The 23,480-nt window shown below is 39.0% G+C and overlaps 1 protein-coding gene across 1 annotated transcript in view; it reads left to right on the top strand.

The window, feature by feature from the left end:
• The first annotated feature begins 2,505 nt into the window (after positions 1–2,505).
• Positions 2,506–23,480, top strand: part of PRKCD (protein kinase C delta) — a 50,962-nt gene continuing 29,987 nt past the window's right edge. Inside the window, exons 1-4 of the mRNA XM_070933691.1 lie at positions 2,506–2,535; positions 11,855–11,990; positions 15,896–16,095; positions 17,332–17,392. Of these exons, the coding sequence (XP_070789792.1) occupies positions 11,876–11,990; positions 15,896–16,095; positions 17,332–17,392 (376 nt within the window). The 5' untranslated portion in view covers positions 2,506–2,535; positions 11,855–11,875. The remainder of the gene's footprint in view (positions 2,536–11,854; positions 11,991–15,895; positions 16,096–17,331; positions 17,393–23,480) is intronic.

Genomic DNA, 23,480 nt, shown 5'->3' with positions numbered 1-23,480 from the left:
TTCACTTTCCTACCTCCAAGATAGGAATGTCCTTTGATTTGCTAAGTTACTTTTTATCACCTGATTTTTAAAATCAGAAGGCATCATAGTTTCACTGTGTAAAGTGCAAGTTCATATTCATTTTCTCTACAATTATAACTTTAGTTTACATGTGATTTTCAGATAATTTAAAGGAATCATGCATCACCATCTAACCTGATTGTCCGAGCTACTGCTGTTCCATTTTACCTATTCATCCTGCAAATCTTCTTAGGTGGTTGCTATGACTTTTGAAGCTTGAAGAAAAAATTCCACTGTAGTGCTTTGTTTCACTTAGGATAAAAAAAAGCAGGAAAAGAATGCTTGGTAATGACATTTAAGTGGTAGGACTTCAAATGAAATATCATTTTTAAAAGAATGTTAGAGAAATACTATATATAGAATTCAGGATTAGGAGAAAGCCTCCAGCTCTAAAAATGATCAAGTTTTAATTTCACAAGGAACTTTTGAAATGTCACAGAGAGATGTAAGAAGAAACTAGTCTGCCAGCTGAAAACAATGCATGAAACTGGTAAATTGATATTATATAGTATTATATTATTTATTTAAAAAAAAACATGTAAAATCAGCCAGATCATGCCAATAATAGTTACTGGTTTCACAATAAGTCATTGTGGGTAAAAAAATCTTTGGATATGATCATTATAAACAAGTTCCTTCAAGTTTAAGACTTTTGGAAAAATATGACTGGATATTCCAGAACTTTCCTTATAGGTCTGCAGCAGAGGTGAGTTCTACTTACATTTACTACCGGTTCGTAACGGGAGCGCGTGCATGCAGAAGCTTCTGCACATGCGCAGATCATCCATTATGACGTCCGCATGGGTGGGCGGAGCCTCCCGCCGCTTTTACTGTCCAGTTTGCAAGAACCAGACAGAACCAGGAGCAACCCACCACTGGTCTGCATGTATGATAGAATCAGTTGCTAAGTGCAAGAGACCGGTCCTATTCAAACATGGCTGTGGTTGAAGGGATGTCTCCTCATTGAAGTGTTTGTGGCTCCAATAATTCACATGTTTTAAAATAACTTTTTAAAGTTACTTATTTAATGGATATCAATATAGGGTAACGTTTCATTTATAATTCAATTAAATGGCACACTTTTTTCAAAAAGTTGCTTCCTTATATGTATCATACTAATATTTATGATTAAACGTAGCACTTAATAATAGGTTTGCCCTACCTCTGACTAAGATTGAATTATAAGAGTGACCAAAGACTTGGTAATAAATTATGAAAGATTCATTCCTCAACCTCACCTACATTTCATGTACATACAAAGAGATAGCCTCTTTCACATTATACCAACCATTTAAACATTGGTATACTGATAGAACCATATTTTACAAGAGTATTAATGGTGCTATCTGCAATTTGCTTTCCCATCTATGCAGTAAATGACTGGATTTTTCCCAAACTCAGAGAGCATGTCCTCAGAAAGAGAGCAGTCCAAATTAGTAGATTCTTTTCCCTTCTTCCAATTTTTAAAGCATTTGTAGCATAATGCAAACATGAAAACTGCTATGTTACAAATATGAGGTGATAAGTCTAATTCCATAACAATTCTAATATGACAAATGAAGGCAAATAAATATACGTGTCCCAGGATAATATTGCAAGATGATCCAAATTGGATCCCGAAAATCTAATATGTCTGCAAATTAGTTGGGTAATCTTTTTTGATACATTACTGAGTGCACTATCACTTCTCTGCCTGTTGTTACGACCAGACCATATGGATACTGCATAAGGAGGAATTGTTTCTAAGGTGTGTTCTGAGCTTCTGATTCTTTCTTGTTAAATCAGGAACAACATCTAATCTTTAAATAGCTACATGAAGTAGCACAATTCTCTCAAGGAAGGATTGCCTTTGGTCCCCAGTGGAAATATTTTGCTTTCTTTTTGCTTGCAATATTTCTGATAGTTGTGTAATAGCATTTCTCAGGACAATGTAAGAATATTGTGAAAATAAGTTATTTCTTTAACACAGAAAGAGAAATGTTTAGGAGAAATAGAGTTTTTTAGAGAGATTAGGTGTCTTGATACGGGATAGCTATGCATAATTGGATTTTTTAAAATATATTTTTCTTGGTAAGAGAAATCAATAGTCAGTAACTTGTATTTAAGTTAATATTTACTTTTAAATTTTAAAGGAGGGAAAGAGAAGGAAAACAAAGTTAAGCTAAAAATATTAGTGACCTAAGATCTTCCTAATGAACATTAAGAATAAATGATGATTTATTGCTATTAAATTCTATTGATCTATGTTTATCTGGAATGTAACATTTTAGTTTCACTACTTATGGTCTCCAGTGCTGCTTAAGTATTTAGGCATTTATTTATTAAGGTAGTAAAACTTATTGAATAAAATTATTCTGGAAAATAAAGTGGTACTAAAATTTTTAAACCTTCTTGTCTACTGTTGTGTGACTAGGTAATGAATGACTACGATGACGATTGTGAATTGAAATGAGCAATTTTCTCCACCCCGACCATGTATGTGGCAACTGAGACAAAGTGTTAACTCATGGGAAAGCAGCTTGTTTAAATAAAATGATAAGGAAGCTTGTGAAAAAAATATATGTAATTTATACTTATAAGGGAAAGATGTCAACAGAGTGTCAGTGTGCATTGGGCTAGTTGGAATTAGAGTATTTACTCTAGTATTTAATAGTCCTTGTTGGAGTATTAAAATTCAGTTTCCCCAACTTTCTGTGTGTACACAGACAACACATCAGGTTATTAAGATTAATATATTAATTTTCTTAATTGGACTAATGATTGTTGACATGCAGTATATACAATACAGGTAGTCCTCAACTTACGATCACAATTGAACCGAAAATATATGTTGCCAATTGAGAAATTTGTTAAGTGAGTTTTGTCCCATTTTACAACTCTATGAAATCACCAGATCTGCAGAGGACTGGGCATCATTTGAAGTTCTTCAAAACAGGGAAACATTTGCTGCCTATTTTATTAAGAGTTCTTTCCCTGGTTTGGTTTTTAAAGGATTTGCACAGTAAGGTACAGATTACTCTTATTCTACTTACAAATTTTTGAATTGTAAACTTTCGCCAAGAGGAATAAACCTGCCTGTAACTGTTACTGAAATCCAGAAGGTCCTGGTATTTGGGAAAGGGCAGTTAAACTGTTTAGTTTAGTTTAGTTTCTGGTTTACCACATATGTGGCATCTTAGAAATTAACCCTTCCTGCCTTCTCCTGACTTCCCAATCACATACTGTTCATGGATTCGCTCAGATACAGTTCGCTGTTTAGTTGTATGTTGTATGTAGTAACTGCGAATGTCTGCACTTAAGCACAAGAGTGATGATGGGAAGGGAGGTATCGCAAAAAAGCAACAAACCATCTTGATGCAGATGAAGACAGAGATTATAGACAGAGAAGAATATGGCAAATGTGGCATGTTCTTAGGTCATGAATCATTCCCCTATCAGAATGATCAATAAGAACAAAGAAATGATCATGGAACATGTGAAAAGTTCAGTGCTTATGCAATCCACAATAATATGAAAGAGGAGAGGAACAGTGATAGAAGAAATGGAAACGCTGCTCAGCATGTGAATTGAATATTTTTTTTTTCCTTTGAAAAGCCTCTGTCCATTAGGGTTTGAAAATGCCAGGAGTCACCTTAAGCAATGTAGCTGGGATATTGATTTTTAAGCCAATCTAAACCTAGTATCCAGCCTCACAGTCCACAGATTTTTCCAATGGGCATGTGCCAACTTGTCTTTCTCCAATTCTAATTCTGAATTTTGTCAGGTCTTCCTTCATGTCGGCCAGGTGCAAACTACATTTCCTACCACAGTCTGGCAATGGTAGTATAAAATGGGTAGAAATTTCTTCATCTGTCCATGTGGAGATGGTTCTGTAGAATCCCTAAGCCTCATGCTCCTTTGTGGATCTCTTTACAGGGAATCTCAGAAGATATATCGCTAATATATATATCTTCAGAGACTCGGTAAAGAGACCCGCAAGGGAGCATGTGGCTTAGAGATTCCACAGAATATATATATCCCATTTTAAAGAACTACTCTGGAAAAATGTCCAATGCTTTTGTGTCACTTCTATTTCACCATGTCTGAAACGTCTTTCCAGATGGCCAGATTTTTGGCCATTATTTATTCTATCGAGCCTATCTACAACTAGAACATTACATGTTTTTGGTGATTGCCATTGTTATCTGTATTATGGTTGTTATATAAACCCCAGTCCAATGCATTTCAGAATGAATAATTTATTTGATTATTTAAGAGGTAAAAGGTTAATTACTAAATTTAGTTTTCCTCTACAGCAGGGGTGGGCAACTATGGCCCTTTTATGACTTGTGGACTTCAACTCCCAGAATTCCTGAGCCAGCCATGTTAGCTCAGGAATTCTGGGAATTGAAGTCCACAAATCATAAAAGGGTCATAGTTGCCCACCTATGCTCTACAGGACTACTATCACTGCATATTTACATTCCATCCCAAAATAATAAAGTTACAGTAATTCAAATTTTAAAGAATCATAGTTAAGAATTCTTGGGCTAATCTGTAGAGTTTTCACAGAATAAGATATAATTGCACATAGGCAAACAAAATTCACCCTTTTGCTTCCGTAAGCATTGCTGTAGGAGATGTGAGTTCCTGTTTTCAAGGCTCATTCCAGATCTAGTCATGGAGTCAGATTAAAATAACTGCAGAGAAAGCTATAAAAATCAGATCTCTTTCAGAGTATTGGATTGGTGTTCTCTACATAGTTTATATATGATTGAACTCTTATGTTTATTGCTGCTCCTTTTTAGACATATAAATAGTCGAAACCAATGAAGTTATGACTGGGAGGAGATTTCTGGCTACCATCAACTAGTAATTCAATACAAGGAATAAAAAATAGAAAACTAGCATTAAGTATTAGATGATTATGCAGGTCCTTCAAACTTTGCAAAGCATGTTAGCAGAATTCAAGCATCTAATTTGAGCATCCTTTGAACAGCCTCTGAAGTAGCCATGGAGATTGTCCAAAGGATGTGTCTGTTTTAGTAATTCTTAACTCTTTCTCTAAATGATCTTTCTAAAAATGGACATATTTGCTTTTAAGTGGCTGCCTTTAAAATAAAAAACCTGCATCACTTTTAGCCAAACACCTGACAATACTGTTTTAATAGAGCCATAACAGCCCTCTCTTTTCAGTGTTTTGCATAACATCCATTTTTAGAAAGGGCATATAAAGCTAGGAAGCATCTGAAAATCTGTCCTTAAATCTTAATACTGAGGGCTAAAATAATGTCATCCATTGCAAAAGCAAGCAACATCCAGAATGCTAATTGCATGCAAGCTATTATTGTGATGTCTAATTTAACCTTAATAGTTTTGCTATTGTTTCACTTATGGTTTCTAGATTTCATTCTGCTCAATCTTTAATTTTAAACATGAATTATCTTTCAAAGGGCTGCTCATTCTGCAATCACTGAACAAGAGTTTTTTTAATAAGCTATATTTAAAGTCCCCATTTTTTGTCTTGCTTTTTACAAATTGTTTTTAAGTCATTTGAATAAGGATATTAATTCTGTTAAGCAACTAGTGCATTCCTAAAACATATGTTAACATATATTACAGAGAAATAAAACAGACTCTGCTGGGAATAATTGCCAAGCAACTTCAAATTGTTTGATTTTCTTCCATAGTTCACTCTAAAAGAAGCACTCTAAAAAGAAGTTAGCTTCATTTCATAAGTGCCTCCTTGACCCATTTTCTTCAGTTTGCCCCAAATTAATTGTATATGCCAGATGGTCATTATTTACACACTTCACATTTTTTCTGTCTACTAGAATCCTGGAAACTGATTATTTTTCCATTGTGGATATTGAGCTTTATTTAAGACATGTTTTAGTGGGAAAAGGCTGTTTATGAACTATTCAAAACAACGTATCAGATATGAAGGTCATTCAGCTGCTATATTTCCATTTAGTCTTTGGAAGATTGTAGGGATGTTAGAAAGTTTCTCTTTTTTTAAAAAGAGTAATCTTTCCCTCTGCAATTTTGAGTCCTTAATGGTACATTGACTCTCTGTAACATAGACTTCTTTCAGTTACAAATAGTATATTCATCTAATAAATGAAGTTGATGTTTAATAGGGAAGTACAATGAACCATAACTGATATAGAAGAAAAAAGGGAAATGCTACATTCTTCTACATGCACGGAATTAAAGAGAAAATATATTTATTTTGAAATAATTCTTAAATGAAAAACTGGTTTTACACATTGCAAAGAGCTATTTGCATCATTGTGGGTTTTTTAAATTAGCTATCCTTCGTTTATTTCACATTATTTGCTAAGGTATACAGCATTTCCAGAAGGCTTCTTGTACCATCTCTGCTGGATCAGGAAATTGAGAGGTGACATCTGATGTAACCAATTTTATCCATCCTGAAGTAACTCCTCCTACAAACATGCTAGAATTGTATGCAGTGTATGAACCTAATCAAAGACTGCCTTATCAATGGGAGGGCAGAAGAGCAAGAACCAGAACTCTGTATCTCCCTCAATACCCAAAACAGTAAAAGAGAAAATAAAGAAGTAGAGCAATACATCTGGTTCCACATCAATGTTTCCCAAGCCTAGCTTTGGATACCAAATCTTATTGCTATTGGTTAGAGAATGTGATAATGCTGGCTCTGTTCACTGATATATTTTTCTTTACTTTGCTCTTGCAAGGGCTTATTGTAGTCCACTCTGAAGAATACAAATTATCTTTTGTTTGTCCAGTCATGTAACCAGTCAAGCTGGTTACTTGAACAGTACTATATATTTGCATGTGGTGTCTATTTCATTTTTAAAAAAGAACAAGATAGGAGGACTTCACTTGTACAATGTACATAATTCCTTTTGTGTGAATGTTCCTGTCACGGTGTAATTAAGCCATGCATGACTGAAAGTGAGATTTAATTTCTGCACTGAAACAGCACACCTTTGAACTTTTAAAATTAAGATGGTTAAGCAATTGCTCTTCCATCTGCAAACTGAAATGACATAGGAAGGGAATATTTAAAGAAGTATCCTCTTCAAGAAAAGAAAGAAAGAAAACAGACTGCATTTCATCTGGTGCTGTCATATTCATCATTAGATATTTGCTGCTTTCAGGCATTGAGCTAAGGACAAATAAAGCAAAACAGCATCACTGCCTTGAATTTATTCAATATGGTGGAAAGTCAATAAATCTCTATTGAGCACAGGTCATTCTACTTAGTTCAGGTGATTGTGGGCAATGAAGTTCTTGTCGGTTCAGCACTGGGTGTGTCCTGATTTCCTTGTGTATGTTAAGCTGCATTTCATTATTCACTCTGCCAACACATTTCATAAATGTAAAAATGTTTGTCTCCTGGTGTTGGTTAAAGAATCAAATAAAATCTGTATCCCCATATCTTTTTCATAGGTTTCTTATTCTGTAATAATCTAATTGCTAGAAATCCTGGCTTATTAATAATAGGCAACACAAAGTGATTGCTTAATTCCTTATGCTTGCCTTCTCTCAGCAGGAAAGGCTAAACAAAACAAGAAACTTGCAGCACTGGTTTGTTTAGTGGTATACCCATATATGAATTCCGGGTTCAGTGGTTTCCTAATAAACCAGAATTTGATGACATTATTTGTTCTTTGCTTTTGGTTCCTGATCTGTTAGATAATAGCAGGTCGGAAACACCAGTTTGGATAAAGTAGTAAGCAAACTAGCCATGGAGTTTTGCACTGGTAGAAAAGCCCACATAGCAGAAAGCAAGCCAGAACAATTAGATCGTGTTCATTTCAATTTGTTGTTGAATCTTAAGCAAAAATTCTAGCTTTCTGCTCTGTGCGTCATGCAAGAATCTGAATAAAATTATTTTTGTAAAAAAAAAACTTCCTTGAAATTTTAATTTTAAACATATTAAAATTTAATTTTAATATGTCATTTCTTAAAACACTGATAAATGTTATTTGCCAAGTAAAAAGAACAACATGTCATCGTTCCTGTCATGTTGGTAGAACACAGTGGCTTGTTTTTGTGCCCTAGCTGAAGTAATTTTATAGTGCAGAGAAATCACTCAGTTCAGAATATCCATCTGAGTGACTAAACCCTAACATCACTTAATTGAGTACAGGTAGTCCTCGACTTATGACCACAATTGAGCCCAAAATTTATGTTGCCAAGGGAGACATTTGTTAAGGGAATTTTGCCCCATTTTATAACCTTTCTTGCCACAAGTATTAAATGAATCACTGCAGTTGTTAAGTTAGTAATACTGTTGTTGAGTGAATCTGGCTTCCCTATTGACTTAGCTTGTCAGAAGGTCACCAAAGGTGATAACATGACTCCAGGACACTGCAACCATCAAATATGAATTAGTTGCCAAGCATCTGAATTTTGATCACATAACCATGGGGATGCTGCAATGATTGCAAGTGTGAAAAACAGTCATAAGTCACTTTTTTCAGTGCCATTGTAACTTCAAACAGTCACTAAATGAAACATTGTAAGTCGAAGACTATCTATACTGTAGGGTTTTCAGTGTTGGGGCATGTACATAACAAAACAATATTTATTTTTAATATCATCTTAGATGATGGCTATCATTACATTTTGTGGGCTGTGACTTACATATAAATGTGACTTACATATAAACTACCAAGAGCCTTGGTAGTACAAGGGTTTAAAGCACCCTGTTATTAAGCTGCTTAAGACCAGCTGCCTGCAATTACTGCAGGGTTCGAATCTCGCCAAGGCTCAAGGTTGACTCAGCCTTCCATCCTTTCTAAGGTAGGTGAAATGAGGACCCAGTTTGTGGGGGCAATAAGCTGACTTTGTATAAATATACAAAAAGGATGAAGGCTATTGCTGAGCACATTGTAAGCCGCCCTGAGTCTTCGGAGAAGGGCGGCATATAAATCAAATTAAAAAAATAAATAAATAAATAAAAAAAAATTGTATGAAAAACTATTTCATTTTCTCTTTTTGGAATTTTTCTACATTCAGATTCTGATATTGTAACAGGTGTAATTTTAAGCATCTTTGTGCACTATGCCTTCCTATAAATATCTCTTTTCCTCAGATTAGAAGAGCAATATTTCTTCATCCTATGATTATTTTGATCACTCTTTATAGCCTTTTTTCATTTCTAGAATTATGGCGATGCTGCTGCTACAGTATATTATTTCTGCATGCATCCTTTTGCACAATGTCCCTTGTGGATTTATCCTAAGAATCTACTTTTTTTTAAGGAATAGATTGAAGGCATGCTAGGTAGATAGGTTTATGCAGCATGGAGAGTTTTGTATCCTTTTTTCTTTCTAGAATGGATTTATCTATGTACCGTGTGGTAATCTTGGTGGTTGCCCAAGAAATTGAAAAAATGAAGATTCTGGCATAATTCTCAATTTCTTCTTGAGTTCATCTTTAGAAGAAATTTATCTTTTACACAGCTGCTGCAGGCAGATGAATATTTTTTGTTAAAGTCTTCACCATAATCCCAATAGCTTTCCCCTGTTAAATTAACTTCCAATCAGAACATTAGAAAAGTTGAGATTTTTTTTTTGCATCTTTTTCTTAAAAAGCAAACAGTCCCCCATAAAAACTGTAAACCTGCCTTCAAATTTATAGTACTTAAATTTTTATTTTTTTTTATTATTGCTTTTATATTGAAGTGAAATAATTGCAAGGATGACATCTTCATGTTATGGATTGAACATGAATTCTTCATGTATTGTATTCATCCAAAAGGTGTAAACTTGGTGGGTTTTGCTGCTTCCATTTTGTTTATTTTTGTATCCAAATTACAAGGAACTGTACATTTGCAGCAATGATATTATGGAATATTTATATAGAAAATATTTTTTTAATGATACATTGCATGTTTTAATGTTGTGCTACGATTAGAATATTATTGGCTTGATAAAAGCATTAATGATTGATATCACTTGATTAATTTATGTACCTGACGCATGTATATCATTGAGCAAACGGAAGCTATTTTGAAATTAGGCATTCTTTAAAAACTGTTGGCTGTCAACGTTTCCTTGTTAAATTCCTTTATTAAAACACGGTTGGATATCACACACAATTCTTAATATTGAAATAAAAATATTTTCACTACCTAAGTAGCATACAGTATAAGAACATTATTGCAGATAGTTGGAAATAATCTGAGATAATTTAAAGAAAAGAGTATACATGTCAAGGAGTCACATAATGAATAGAGCTAGGCTGGGATCGGGACAGAAGCAGCAATATTATGGGTATTTAAAACATATATATTGGCATAATACTGCATTTTCTTGAAAATAGTATGAGAGAGTGACACCTACTGACTAGCAAGTATGAATAAAAAATCTGAGCTAAATGAACATTTTCTGCTGATGTCCTCGATTATGGCATATGGAACAATTGCATGATTTAAAAAGAAAACTTGCAAATGAATAGAATAGAATAGAATAGAATAGAATAGAATAGAATAGAGTAGAGTAGAATAGAATAGAATAGAATAGAATAGAATAGAATAGAGCAGAACCAAAATTGGTTGCAGTATTCCAGGTGTGGACTGCAATATTCCAGGAGTGGGAATATGTTAACAGAAGGAGTAGAAGAATCATGGGACAATGATCCAATAGAATAGGAATTATAATTCTGAATTCGTGTTTTAATTTAACTGATGAAACTATATATGAATGTGCTACATAATTCTAAACCAGCAGAGATACTAGCTCTGATCTTCATAATTTCAGTCTACATTTTATTTTACGCAGATGCATATCACTGAGAAAGCAAGGGAGGGAACAAATGAAGCTGCTGTATATGCTGCACAGGAAAGAGAAGGGTTTAGTACTCTTTATTTTAAAAAAAGACATGGAGTGAAATTGCTTAAAAGCGGGAACGACTCAATTCAGATGTCTCCTTGCTATTTGTTACATATATCAAATGAAATATTTGACTTGCTAGTATACATATCCTACAAGTGTTTCTGCAAGAGAAGTTACACAATTCCATGCACAGGAACATTTCAGGATGCGTCAAGGATAATGGATGTGAACATGCAATCAAAACTGCTAGGCAGGGCTTTGATTATAGAAGTCTCTGTCAGTTTGACTCTTTTCATACATGCCTGTTTGTTTATTTATTGGATTTCAAAGCTGCCTGACATAAAAAATAAACGGGGGGGACGGGGACGGACATTGGTTGGGCTCATTTCTTATTTCTTATTTGTTTAGACAAGAGGGATGAGGAAAACTGCAAAGTACCACTGATGTACCTAATTTAAAGAATTATAGTTAAGTGGGTCACTTAACTATAATGTTTAATAATAAACATTCAAATTATTCATTTTTTAATAAGTTAAGGATCAAAGTTATACTGCATATACTATTTTTAGGAACTCTTGTAACTTCTACTATTTGTTCTGACATACAATATACACTCAGAATTTAGAAATCTTCCTTCGCTAAAAGTCAGGTAACTCTGATAGTATTTTGATTACCTAAATCTGTAGTAATTGCAAATTAATTTACTCAGATTTAACTACTCAGTCTTTTGAAAGGCAGTTATTTTCTGTAGTTAGAGGTTGCAAAATGGATTGCTTCTTGTACCCCATTGTATCCCATTCAAATGTGGTTTGGCGATTTAAGAATGTGAATATTTATGAAAGAAAACAAAGGCAGATCCAATAATAAAAGTGGAAATCTGTGAGCAGATTTGAAACAGAATTTATTTATGCTTTCTTAATTCTTATTTTTACTCAGTAGAATTTTTGACTTAACACCATTGCCTGGTCTTTCTTCTACAGGTGACTGCTGAACTGTGAATTATGGCACCCTTCTTACGACTATCATTCAACTCTTTTGAACTAGGACCAGTCCAGAATCAGGGAGAGCAATTACAGCCTTTCTGTGCAATAAAAATGAAAGAGGCTTTGACTACAGGTAAAATAAAATGATTTTGACTGTGTTTTTAAGTGGATCTCTTCTCAAATAGTCTGAGAAAACTGCAGTTCAATCCTGTGCATGTTTACTTAGAAGTAACTGCCTCTGAGTTAATAGGAAATATTATTTAAATTTAAATTATTTAAATTTCAAATACAGCTGGTGGGTCAAAACAAGTAAGACACTTCTAATATACAGATTTGATTTCTTTTAGCAGTATTCAGGTTAGAGGCATGGGTTGGATCTTGTTCTGTTACTTTAAATCAGAAGCAGATTTGTTTGTTTGTTTCTTGAAGCTGTTTTATTTATTTATTTGTCAAATGTAGAAACCACCCATTTCCCTCAGAGTGAAAAAAAAGCCATTTTCACTATTTGGAACAATGATACTAATTTTGTATGATCTGAATTAATGCACTTAATTTACCTTTCACAAAAAAATTCATATCTGAAGCAAGTAAAACAAGTTAACAGTATTTTATTTTTTATGAAAAAGGGACAATTATCTGCATAGGGAGGGATGTATCTGTTGGTCTGTCTATTTATTGGTTTGTTTGTTTATGTTGCCCATTCACCAAGTGACTCTGGGCAGCTAACAAAGGTTAACTCATAACTTAGCTAGCAGTGTATTATTATTAAAGGTAATCTAATTTCTTTTTATCACCAGCATCACCGCCATGTTTTATGCATCAACCTTCCTCTTAAAAGCCCAGAGAATTAGAGAAAACAAATCTATTTTATGCTTGCCATTTATTTTCATTACTCATTAAATTGAAAGGGAAACCAAACTGCTATTAAATTGTTCTATGACTTATCTAATTTTCCATGCAGGTGAGAAAAGAAAGTTGCTTTTTGTAATGACTTTGCTGAGGCAGCTTGAAAAAAATCTTTATCTCCCATCAAAATTCTCCTTACCAGCCAAAGAAGTCAGGGAAGCAAATAAAAGGTTCACACACTATATGAAGGCACAATTTGGCTTATTTGGTTTTGCTTTAGGATGAAGTGTGAACCCACCTCAATTTTTAACCATTTTAGGCTTGTGAATACATTTAGGATTATTAATGTATAGCATGTGTGTATTCCAACAAAATGGCCTCCATCGTCAACTAGCCAATCATCGTCAATTATTACAAAATAACCATTTAGCAGAAGGCATTATGATGTTTCTCTAGCCATCCAGGATGTTCTTTACCATCTAACTGTTGTTGTCTTATTTTCTGGGCAAGAGTCCAAACAAAGTGGTACTATGGAGCTTTTTTTATTTTTGAAGAATGCCTTTCAGGCTTGCTTAGAATTGTAAGGCATGGCCAGAAATATATATAATGCTCAAGAGTGGTTTCTTGTCATCTCTTCTTGAGGTTCTCAGGGGGATTCTCACTCTTCTTTTAAAATTAATGATAATTATTTTTTAAAACAAAAAATTAAAGGTGGGTTTTTAGGGCAAGTGTCAAGCTGCAGATATACAGATATAACCTGTAGATATACTGGCAATCCTACCAACTATATTGATTATGTAATGTTGTACAATTCTGTGTTTAACTCCAAGAAGATCTGAAGTATTTTCAGAGAGTAAGGAAGATGAGCTTGATAGAAATATACAGGAGCAGGGATGACAATCAGCAAGCCAGGATCCCATTGCTGAAATTCATTTTTCTTCCCACCATTTTCTTGTCAAATCAACCTGAATATTGTCAGTTTGGAGATATTTTCTTAGATTTCTATTATTTTGTGTCCCGTAACATCATCACCAGCACTTTGGATGCTGCTGAATATTTTCTTTTTCATGTAATCAAGAAGTATCATTTCCCTTTTCCACTCATGTCTAGAACATTGAAAAGCCCATTTAGCCATTTTCATTTTGCAGTCAGTTTCTAAGACATGGATCAAAAAAACTTAACAGGACACGCCTTTTCCCACTCCTTTCTTCCTGTGATTTCAAGCTAACTTGGATGCTGCTAAGATAAAATAAAAAAGAAATAGAGAAATGGGAACATGAATATATATACATATACACATTCATGTTTCATTAATTCCATCACATAAATAACAAACTGAATATTTCTGTATTTGTTCTGAAATGGAAAAGAAGCATTTACCTATAAAATTATAATTTAAGAGTGTAGTTCAAGGATATATTAAGTATTTTGAAACAATGCATGCATAAGCTATTCAACAAAATGGATACATTTGAAATTTTGAATATTTTATGAATTCAGGATCATGATACATCTATAGTGTATGTCAGTATATTCAGTATCTTTAATTCTTTATGCATTAATACAGTACTTGAGACATTAACAGTTGATGCTTTATTGTGCTTATGTTCAGATGTAATAAAATAATTCCTCAGATGTTTAGAGGGGATGAAGTTATTATCTTAAACACTAAAATGGGAAATAATATACTTGAGGCCTCCTTCCAAAAATATAAAGTGCATTTCGAGTTCAGTGATTCCTTTTTAGTTTAGAAACATAAATGATTTCATGCTGTGCCAAACCAGTGCATCTTAAGCTGTCCCAATGCAGTGAGAAAATGCAAGGTTGTACATGGAATGTTCTATGTTTTATGAATATAGAAGGACCATTTATTTATCTAATAATTTTGATTAATGTATTTCATCCATATCAATGCCACTTATTCAATTTATAACTTATAAACTTATAAAACAGTTCATGATAAACATAATAAAAAGCAGCAACAAAACAATGTAAAATGTCTTCATTTAAATGATAGAAAAGAGAAAACAAAATAGGATTTCTCATTTAACATGTTACATATTACCCATGACATTTTTCTACTAGTCTGGCTCATTATTTTGTAGCTTGTATTTGGACCAGAGTCAGCAAAGAATAAAAGCAAGTGTTTCCCAGTGTTGTCATAGAAATCTGAGCAAACATAGAAATAAAGAAACAAACAAGCATACCTAAGAAAGAGAATTACATTGGAGTGATTCAGAAATTAAATAAGATTTTTTGTTTGAAGGTTGTATTTTTTTTGCAAAGGAGCATTCACCCCAGTAACTAATTCCAGTCATCCTATTCTTGCATAAATATAGCCAAAATTATACCATAAAGGGGAACATTCAGTGAAAACTTGGTGAATCTTGAGAAACAGATTTTTTTAAAAAATCTGACAATCGTTTGGAAAAAGAATGGAACACAGATTGAAGGAACATATTTTAAAAAGACAGGAATCCCCACCTTCATCTGGATAGATTAGGTTTCACAAATCCTTCGGAATTCTTTGGTTGGTCACTCTGTGTGTGTGTGTGTGTGTGTGTGTGTGTGTGTGTGTGTGTGTGTGTATACACTTTCAGGTCTAAAACTAATTAGTGACTGAATACAAAGGTGAGTATGGTACAAGGGAAGTATTGTGCACTGAAGGTTCATGGTCATAAATGAATGAGAATCCAATTGCAAATGAATGTCTAAAGGAAGAATGAATGGGTTGAGAGAAAGGGAAAGGATGAGAAAATTGTGGTTGGAATTGAAAAGATCCTCTAAAGAGAGATGTCAGAAGTTTAAAGAACAAAGACAGCATGTGAAACAACGTGTGGATTTAATGGAAGGATGGTTTGGAAGGACAGAAAATTACTAAGTGTCATAGTTAATGGCTTCATGTAAATTAGATTTAGTTATATATCATTTTGTTTTCTAATGGCTTCATTTCTTTGACTTACTATTTCTTACTTCTTCAATTCTTGACCTGGCAACAGTGAAGGTACCAATGCAAAATAAATACGAATTTATTGAGGTATTGATTGTAAGATTTATAATTTCCTTAAAGCTGTTAAAATATTTTTTCCTTTGCTTAATTAATAAATTGACCACATATCGTTTCAATATGTGATGAAGTACAGAGCTTTTCTTGTCAACTTGTCATCCATGCCTTTTTTGTGTGTATTAAAGAGAGGGGAAAAACTTTGATTCAGAAGAAGCCCACTATGTATCCCGATTGGAAAACTTCCTTTGATGCCCACATCTATGAAGGACGTGTGATTCAGATTGTTCTCATGAAGGCCGCAGAAGAGCCATTGTCTGAAGTGACTGTAGGCGTATCAGTTTTGGCTGAAAGATGTAAAAAAGGCAATGGAAAAGCAGAGTTTTGGGTGTGTATTAATTTATGAGATCAATTATTTTTGTCATTATTTACCTTGGACCACAAGAGTTCAAAAGTAGGACATCCAAAAGACATCTTGCTTCCAGTAAACTTACTTATTTAGCCTCGCACAGCCGTCAGAAATAACTAGATATAGTGCTTTCTTTGTGATGTGATCTTCTGTAGGTAATTTCCTCCTTGGACCTGATACTTATGTTACTAAGGCTTGGATACCAGTTTGATTTAGAGAACATTTTGTAGAATACATTTCCACAAAATTTAGAGGGTTTCTAAAAATGATAGAAATGTCAGGGGTATAATTGTACTCCTAGAGAACTCCTCTGAATGTCCACTGACATACACTGTCTCATCTGTTTAATATAAACAAATAATTTCAAACTTCTTTAATTTATTCTTTTATTGCTTCTTATGACAAAAAAAACAGAAAACCTTTCTTTTCTTTTTGTATTTTTTTAAAGAAGCACTTTTGGTGTGTTTTTTATTTATCTATTCCCCTGAGTACATAGCAGACAGGAAGTGCTTTAGCTAAAAACAACACTTTTAATAGTACATACATTATATATTTTAATCAGATATTGGCAGTGGGCTTAAACACACCATCATTTCCCCTTTTCTATAATGCTCCTGGACTCATAGAAACTAAAGATGTTATTCAGCAGAAAGAACATTGTGGGGTATCTTTAGACCAAAGCACTGCTATTTCTTTGCCAGCTATCATTAAAAGAGAAAGGAAAGTCCTTTGCTTCGGGAAATTGGAAACATTATGATTGGGGAAAGATTGTAGGGGTTTCATTGAAGGCATTCAGGAACCAAAGGCAAACCTGCACTGCATCTTTGCTTTAGGACCAAACTCTCTTTGTTCAGTTTATACATTTCTAGGGTTATATGAGTCCCTGATTATTCATTCATCCCTAATTAATAGGAAACCCTAAAGATCAAGCCTCCAGAAAGGGAGGGAGGGAGGAAGGAAGGAAGGAAGGAAGGAAGATCTGAGGAAAGCAGCTTTTCCTATGATGTAACACTCTAGGGCAGGTGTTTTCAACCTCAAGAACTTTAAATTGGGCTTCACCTCTCAGAATTCTTGAAATTGAAGTCCACACATCTTAAAGTTGCTCAGGTTGAGAAACACTGCTCTGGGCAATCACTTGTGGCGTTTTTAATAGTAGAAAGATTATTATAGTTTTACTAAAACTGGCAAGTAATTCAGATGTTTCTTCCTTTTTAGCTTGATTTACAACCTCAAGGAAAAGTACTCATGGCTGTACAATATTTTCTAGAAGATGGAGGTAAGAAAGCTAATCCTTCCAATATATACCAGTAGTAAAAATTACTTTGAAATATAATGTGAAAGTCAAAATCTGAACAGATATTTTCCTGTATATTTTGAAAATAATGTTTAATGAGTAGGTATTAGGGATCTGCAAACGCGCATGCTCGAAGATGGCGGTGCTGGGTGAGCTCCCGATCTGATGATGGGGGCTATTTGGCCTTTTCGAGGGGTGTAGGGGCGCTAAATCCTCCTGCGACCCCGAGCCCCAGTGAGGAGAGCCCCTGCCCAACCTGGGGAGGATTTTTGCTCCCCTTGTGACATCATGGTTGGAGCGAGGGGCTAGCGGTTTGGGAGAGGTCCTGAAGGGTGCTTGGGACGCCGAGGACGCCGCGGAGCGCCGCAGGGTTGGTAGCGGCGGCGGCGGCGGCGGCGGCGACGCTGTGAGACCTTCCTGGGCGCTGTGGGACTGCCTGGAGCCCCGCGAGGTTGTGGCGGCGGTGAGGGCGCCGTAAACAACTGAGGGCGCCGAAGAACAGCTGAGGGCGCCGAGAAAGCATCGGCGGTGATGGCGGCGGCAGCAGCAGCAGCGGGAATGGCGGGAGCAGCGATGGTGGGAGCAGCTTGGCGTGGCCGCAAAGAGTCATCTAGCTGCGGTCCTTGTTTTTTCCATCGGAGAAGAGGGGCTGGAGGGGGACGGTGGCTCCGGCGGTGGTATGAACTGCCGTGGGGCGATGCCCCCCCCCTCCTCCCCCTCCCCCCCCCCACTCAAAGCAGCAGAACCAAGGCGGTGCTGGCGGCGGAGGCCAGTTGGCGGCGCTGGTTCCCCCCCCCATGCATCTGTTATGGTGCTGGGGTGGGGGGTGACACTGGCTCCGGTGCGACGTCTGCCACAGAATGCTGCAGTGGTGGCTTGCTGAGAGTGGAGAGGAGAAGCCGAAGTGAGGGGGCCTGGACTTACAGATCGGCAGAGGAGGAGATGTTACCCTCCTCTGGGGATATTGTTTCCCCCCCCCTCCTTCCCCCTGCCTTCCCCCCCCCTTTTTCATGGGGGGTGGGGCTTACGAACTACTATGCTCTGGACATCCTGGACCCCCCCCCCCACTATGTTCCACTCATGCCCTCGCTGGTAGGAGAGACTGAACACCATTTGAAAGAACTGAGGGATTTTTGTATCCCAACGGGGAGGATAGAACATTGTTCCCGTTAACCCTTGTAACGGGACCGGCCATCGTGAGAGGATGGTTGGCTATTAGCCTCTGTTGGAGAAAAAGAACATTGGACCTTCTCCCTGTCGTGAGAGGACAGTGGAGTCCAGCTCTACAAATGGACATTTTTGTGATCTGTATGTTCAGTCACCCCTTTGGACTATGATAGACCCCCGGACTGGCCTTTTTCCCATCTTGGTTCGGTTGATGCTCCAAAAAGCCGACCTTCTTGCGCTGCGAGACTCCCCCCTCTCGCAGGCCTGGCCCTCCACATTATCGAGGGCCTATCTTGATGACGGGCTTTGGAACCCCGAGAGATGGCATGTAGCGAAGAGGGGGTTGAGGGGTTTTTTAGGAAAATTTTTTAAAAAAATTTTAAGGGGACCCGGGAGGGAGGGGGGGGTTGTAAAAGCGGACCTGGGGGGGTCCAGATAGCAACCGAGCGGGATGATGGGTCGATTAGTTGCAGCAGGAGGGTCGCGAAAGGAAATTCAACCGGGAAGCAGGGGGATGACAGGAAGGGCTGTGAAATTGAAATAATGAGTGGGAGGGGCAGGTATGACGGACGCAGGGGGCCATATCAAGTGTCGGGGGTGCGCATACGCTGTTTACGAGCGATTGCGCACTCCGGCCCCCGATGCGTGACTCGTGTCCTGGGTTGTGTAGAGTCTCAGGCCCTGGGTCCGCGGCTGATGTTGTGTAATGCCAGGTCGGTGGTTAATAAAGCCCCCCTCATTTGTGACCTTATTTCGGAGGGGGGTGCGGACCTGGCAGGTATCACGGAGACCTGGTTGGGCCAGGAGGGGGGGGTCCCCCTCGTTGAGATGTGCCCGCCAGGTTTCCGTGCATTTCATCAGCCAAGGGCCCAGGGGAGGGGTGGGGGAGTGGCGGTGATTATTAGGGAAAGTCTTTGTCCGAGGGAGACCACTGTTCCTCAGATAGCCGGATGTGAGTCCCTCTGTGTAAAGTGGGGCCGTGGGGTGCAGATGGGTTTGCTGACTACGTACCTGGCTCCCTGCCACGTGGCAGCGACCCTGCCCGAGCTACTCGACGTCATTGCCGGGGTGGCGGTTGATACCCCCAGACTTATTGTCATGGGGGATTTCAACCTTCCATCCGCGGGTGAGGCGTCAGAGGTGGCTCGGGAGTTCATGGCTTCCATGACGGCCATGGACCTGACCCAGTTAGTTCAAGGCCCCACTCACATAGGGGGACACACTCTGGACCTGATTTTTGTCTCTGGTCAGTGGTTGAATGATCTTGGTAGAGGGGACCTAGATATTAAACCCTTGTCATGGACAGATCATTCGCTCCTCCAACTAGACTTTCCTACCGCCGCCCCCCGCCGCAGGGAGACGGAGCCAACTAGATGGTTCCGTCCCAGGCGCCTGATGGAACCCGAAAGGTTCCTGACGGAGCTTGGGCCGTGTCCTGAGACCCTAGCACACGACTCGACTGAAGAGCTGGTGGCCGCCTGGGAAAGGGCGGCCGCTGGAGCTTTGGACCGTGTCGTGCCTTTGCGGCCTCTGACCCGATGCCGATCTCAACTGGCTCCTTGGTTTTCTGAGGAGCTGAGAGAGATGAAGCGTCGGAAAAGACGCCTAGAGAGCATTTGGAGGACTAGCCAATCCGATTCCGACCGGACACAGGTGAGGTCTTATATCAAGACCTACCTAGTGGCGATAAAAGCGGCAAAGTCTAACCACTTTTCCGCTCTTATCGCATCTGCAGAGAACCGCCCAGCCGCCTTGTTTAGGGTGACCCACTCCCTCCTCCGGGGGGGAGTGCGGGAAGATCCCTTGCAGGGTCGCGCTGAGGATTTTGTGCAATTCCTGCACGATAAAGTCGCTCGGATTCGGGATGGCTTGGACTCCGACTGGATGAGTCCACGGGAGGAGACGAGGGCAGGTCTTGAGAATGTTATCTGGGAGGAGTTTGATCCTGTGACTCCCGAGGATGTGGACAGGGTTCTGGGTAAGATTAGTGCCGCCACGTGTTTATTGGACCCGTGTCCCTCCTGGTTGGTGCTGGCCTCCCGGGAGGTTACACGAGGCTGGCTCCAGGGGATTATAAGTGCTTCTCTGAGTGAGGGTGCCTTTCCTGCCGCCTTGAAAGAGGCGGTAGTGAGGCCCCTCCTCAAGAAGCCTTCCCTGGACCCGGCTGAATTAGCCAACTATCGTCCAGTCTCCAACCTTCGTTTTGTGGCGAAGGTTGTTGAGAGCGTGGTGGCACGACAACTTCCCCGGCACCTGGATGAAGCTATCTATCTAGACCCGTACCAGTCGGGCTTCAGGCAGGGGTACAGCACTGAAACGGCATTGGTCGCGTTGGTGGATGATCTCTGGAGGGCTCGGGACAGGGGCTGCTCCTCTGTCCTAGTCCTATTAGACCTCTCGGCGGCTTTTGATACCATCGACCATGGTATCATGCTGCAGCGGTTGAGGGGGTTAGGAATAGGGGGCACCGTTTTGCGGTGGTTCTCCTCCTTCCTCTCCGACCGCTCGCAGTTTGTGTTGGCAGGGGGACAGAGGTCGACCTCGAGGCATCTCGCGTGGGGAGTGCCACAAGGGTCGGTCCTCTCGCCTCTCCTGTTCAACATTTATGTGAAGCCGCTGGGTGAGATCATCCGTGGTTTCGGGGTGAAGTGTCATCTGTACGCTGACGATACTCAGCTGTACATCTCCACCCCAGACCACCCCAACGATGCCCTTGATGTGATGTCCCGCTGCCTGGAGGCCGTGCGGGCCTGGATGGGGAGGAACAGGCTCAGACTCAACCCCTCCAAGACCGAGTGGCTGTGGCTTCCGGCGCCCCGATATGGTCAGCAGGTGCCATCGCTGACTATTGGGGGTGAATCCTTGCCCCCCACAGAGAGGGCTCGCAATCTGGGTGTCCTCCTGGATGCACGGCTGTCTTTAGAAGAGCATATGACGGCCGTGGCCAGGGGGGCCTTTTATCAGGTTCGCCTGATTCGCCAGTTGCAGCCCTTTCTGGATCGGGACGCCTTGCGCACGGTCACTCACGCCCTTGTCACCTCCCGGTTGGACTATTGTAATGCTCTCTACATGGGGCTCCCCTTGAAGAGCACTCGGAGGCTCCAACTGGTCCAGAATGCGGCCGCGCGGGTGGTTATGGGTGCAACCCGTTGTGCCCATGTGACACCCCTCCTGCGCGAGCTGCACTGGCTCCCAGTGGTCTTCCGGGTGCGATTCAAGGTGTTGGTTACCACCTTTAAAGCGCTCCGTGGCATAGGACCCGGGTACCTTCGAGACCGACTTCTGCCACCAATAGCCTCCCACCGACCAGTTCGCTCCCACAGAGAGGGTCTCCTCCGGGTGCCATCAGCCAAGTTATGTCGGCTGGCGACACCCAGGGGGAGGGCCTTCTCTGTGGGAGCTCCAGCCCTGTGGAATGAATTGCCCCCCGAAATACGAAAGATTTCCGACCTCCGGGTGTTTCGCTGCGCTCTGAAGACCCTGTTGTTCCGCCAGGCAGGGCTATTAACATAATGTTTTAAATTGGGGTATTTTAAATTTTTGGGATTTTAATTGGAGCCTAATTATTTAATGATTTTAAATTTTAATTGTTGTCGTGTTTTTTGTGTTTTTAAATAGGCTGTACACCGCCCTGAGTCCTTCGGGAGAAGGGCGGTATAGAAATAAAATTATTATTATTATTATTATTATTATCAGTTTAAACACCTTGAGCAGACTGAATCTCACCTAAAGCAGAGGAATTATCTGAAGTGAGTGCACTGGTAAGAAGGGTAGTTTAGGAGGCACTGTTGCAGACTATATCAGCTGATGTGGAGTTTGAGATTGTTTGCCATCTCAACATAATAGATGAGTATTCCTTTAAGTGCAGTCATTGAAATGGAATAATTACAAGCAAAAAATGAACAATTAAATGTACAGTTTTTGCAGTTCACCGTGCAAACAGCACATTTGCCTCCAACATCGTATCATAAATGCTCTGTAGCAGTGTCTAAAAAATTGGATGAGACTCATGGCCAGGCCACAAACTTTCTGGCCCATACAGCCAACCAGAGTCACTTGCTTGAAATGGGTGGGTATAGAAATTGAATTAATTAATTAACCTATGTACAAGTCTCTGCTAACCATCCTTCAGATCTCAAATGCAGGCATTTCCGGCCACATCTCTTCAGCCTAAACTATCCATGCAAATAGGTGGAACTAGACTCAGTTATCTCCAGAAGAAAAGGGTTAAATATAGGTGTGCAGGATCTTGTTTGTATTATGAGAGCCCAGGACATTGGGCTACTGCATGTCTAGACAAAAATTTATACCCATTCTGGCAGGGACACAGGTTGCATCTGATCGACAGCAACTCCAAAACTAGGGAACCATAACCTCTTTAGCCCCAACTCTAGCTATAACACCTAGTCCACACTTAATCTTGCTTTTAAAGATCCAGATCCCTGGATTCCCTTTTCTCTGAACTCATAGCATGATTGATTCTGTTGCACATATCAATAATTTCACTTGCAAAAACTTGGCATAATTCCAAAACATTCAGGTTTTTGTGTCTGCAAAGAGAATGGATGCCTGATCTTATCTGCACCGTGGATTTAGCTAAGGATTTACTGGAAATGGAGATGGGTGTGTTGATTAAGAGCCAATAGATTTTATAGTATATGGAAAAACAGACTCAATCCATTGGCTCAGTAATTGTTTCTCAACAGATCTATCTGCTCCACCTGCTTGCGAAACTTCAACTATGCTAAAGCACATGTAGAGAAACTAGAATTCAGTCTAAACTCTGCTGATTTAGGCATTGCATGGCTCTGTAATCATGGTCCTCAAATCATCTAGTCAGAAAGAATCATTTGCTAGCTTTTTATCGTATGATATTTTGATAGATGATTAAAAACCTCTTTTA

This window comes from Pituophis catenifer, unplaced genomic scaffold (genome assembly GCF_029215685.1).
Source record: "Pituophis catenifer annectens isolate HBS135680 unplaced genomic scaffold, rPitCat1.0.hap2 SCAF_2, whole genome shotgun sequence".
In the NCBI taxonomy this organism is placed as follows: domain Eukaryota; kingdom Metazoa; phylum Chordata; class Lepidosauria; order Squamata; family Colubridae; genus Pituophis; species Pituophis catenifer.
This window is presented reverse-complemented; position numbering and strand designations above follow the sequence as displayed.